Source organism: Penaeus monodon, chromosome 5 (genome assembly GCF_015228065.2).
Source record: "Penaeus monodon isolate SGIC_2016 chromosome 5, NSTDA_Pmon_1, whole genome shotgun sequence".
Classification (NCBI taxonomy): domain Eukaryota; kingdom Metazoa; phylum Arthropoda; class Malacostraca; order Decapoda; family Penaeidae; genus Penaeus; species Penaeus monodon.
Window position 1 is genome coordinate 17,647,890 of NC_051390.1, and position 2,500 is coordinate 17,650,389.

Here is a 2,500-nt window from a genome sequence, read left to right on the forward strand (position 1 = left end):
GCCTCCTCGAGGGACCAGCCCACCACCAGGCACAACAAGAGCACCCTCATCCTGTGCCGGGAGATAACAAACAAGCATCTAAAGGTCGAGAATAGAATAGCAAAAGTCAGAAATAGTATTTTCCAAAGCTAAGTAAAGGAACTTACCTGTGTACTGAACGAAGCATGCAGGTATTTGGAAAATGGATTTATTTTCCACAATTATCAGAAATGTCTTTTATATACAATCAAAAGAAACATAAATTTGTATATTCTTGTGATGGAATGCCCCACTGTATGCGAAACAGTAAACCATGTGCCTTTAAAATCTCTCTCTCTCATGTGTCCTTATCTTATTTTCGATAATACGGCGTCGGCGACGTTTTGATGGCAACTCCGATTGGATTGCTGATTCCGGGCGTCGCCACCCCGCCAAAGCCGCCGGGCCCGAGCGGACTGCCAAAGCCTCCGCCTCCGACCACAACGCCGACGCCGCCGACTGCGACCGCGCCGCAGGAACCCGGCACGGCTACCGTTGCAGTAATTAACTGAGGTTGGTTAATGGTTCGGAAGATCACTTGTTGCTGCTGTCGGGTCTGGATAATCTGCTGGTGGAAGATGCGGTCTGGACCTTGGACTTGGATAAGTGAAGTTCGGATGATTGGGACGGTCTGCTCTGTACCGGATGGGGTTAGAGTTACCGTGTTGGTGACCGTATTTGTCTGCGTAACGGGTCGGTTCACGTTCGTGGTAATGGTGGTGAAGATCGTATTTGTGGCACCCACTGTCGTCGTCACCTCCGAAGTCACGAAGCTCGTTTGAGTGCGCGTCTGTGTAGTCAAGTCGCCGCTGGTAACGACAATGGTTTCAGTCGCAAACGCAGTTTCAAAACGTGTATTAAAGCTGGTGAAAGGAATGACCTGCGTCTGTTGGAAAAAGGTGGTGCTGAAGATGTTCTGGCCAATGGAAACCTGAGTTGACACCACTGTCTGGACACGGGTGGTGGTAACGAAGACGGTGTTGTCACCCTCGGGCACTCTCGTAATGGAGGTCTGTAGGATCGTCTGGACTCGTGTTCGCGTCACGTCGTTGCCCCGAACTGTTGTTACTCGAGTTTCCTGTTGCGTCTGCGTGACGAACTCCGGGACAGGTTGGTTGATGGTGAGGACCTCAGTGCGCGTGACCTCCACCGGGATGATGTCCGTCTGCGTGCGAGTGTTCGTGACGACGTTGACCCCTGAGACGAAGCGAGTGGTGGTGATGGTCATCGTTCTCGTTACGGCCGCGCTCGTAATGGTGCTTGTTACGGCGCCACCGTTGAACACGGTGGAGGTAACCGTGGTGAAGCTCGTCTGGAACTGCGTCTGGACAGCGCCTGTCGTCTGGAACACAGTGGTTGACACGACCTGCGTCTGGATGAAGGTGGAGGTGCTGACCACAGTGCTGCCTTGGTTGACAGTTGACAGGCTGACGGAGGTGACGATGCGCGTGTCGTATACCATAGAGGTGACGGGCGGACATGTGTGGTAGTGGATGGGCGGCGACGGGACATAGTTGCCATAGTTACCATATCCCGGGTCTGAATCAGCCAAGACCAGAGTCACCAGCAGCAGCGTCGTCGTCACTGTCAAGCGCCACATCCTGCAAAGAGAAATTCCACAGATTAGAGCAGCGGTGATTGGAACCCCCGCGTCTCGACCACTCATTTGGGAATAAAGTCCAATCACGCGCCCCTCTATCTGTGCAACTTCTCCATGCGGTGTGGGCTGACCCGAGAGGACTTTATCGCCCAGATGAGCCGCGAGACTTAACTGGTCACTTACTGGATGGTCTTCCTAATCACTAAACTATTTAGTTTTAAGAGACGTCAGTCTGTACTGGCAACTTACCTTTTAATATTGGCTGGATTCTCATTACACGCTTAAATATCTTGTGTATATAGGTAAATATATTATTTTCCAATTTGCAATGTACTTTACTTTATCAGTAATACAGTTATATGATAGTATATAATCGCGTCAATCACATACATTAGCTGAAAAGGCTTTTACAAGTAAATAGTGTTTTTGTTGAGATACCTAATAAGACATGAGAACCGGCTAACTCATTTGAAGAAATACTTGAAATTTATATGGTTGACTTAGTGCAAGACAAGTGAATTATCGGTGTAGAACTCCTTGTTAAGTGATTAAACAAGTCTGGATTACTTGTTTAAAAAGATAGTATGCTTGTACGTCACATTTTCTTCTAATTAATTGTTTAATAAAACTAGACAAAAAGAGAAAAAAAGAAAAGAAAAAAAAAAACGTTATATGTTTCTCTCCATATAAAATTATTTCACTGATATTCGGCATTTGCTTCAGTAACAATAAGTTCGTAAGATTTCGATGGCTGTCACAGCAAGGCAACTGATATATAGTAATAAATGTATCAGGTGTGGAGCAGCACATGCTTAACGCGAGAGATATTGTTTAATTCTCAGATCCCATTCCATCGCGTGGAGTTGCTTGTCAATTACTCCA

At 47.2% G+C, this 2,500-nt stretch overlaps 1 protein-coding gene across 1 annotated transcript in view; it reads right to left on the minus strand.

Annotated features, from left to right (window-relative positions):
• LOC119572841 (probable maltase-glucoamylase 2) overlaps positions 1–89 on the minus strand; it is a 1,609-nt gene extending 1,520 nt beyond the window's left edge. The window contains exon 1 of the mRNA XM_037919782.1: positions 1–89. This exon is cut by the window's left edge and continues 1,520 nt beyond it. Within this exon, the coding sequence (XP_037775710.1) occupies positions 1–50 (50 nt within the window). The 5' untranslated portion in view covers positions 51–89.
• Positions 90–2,500: the final 2,411 nt, after the last annotated feature.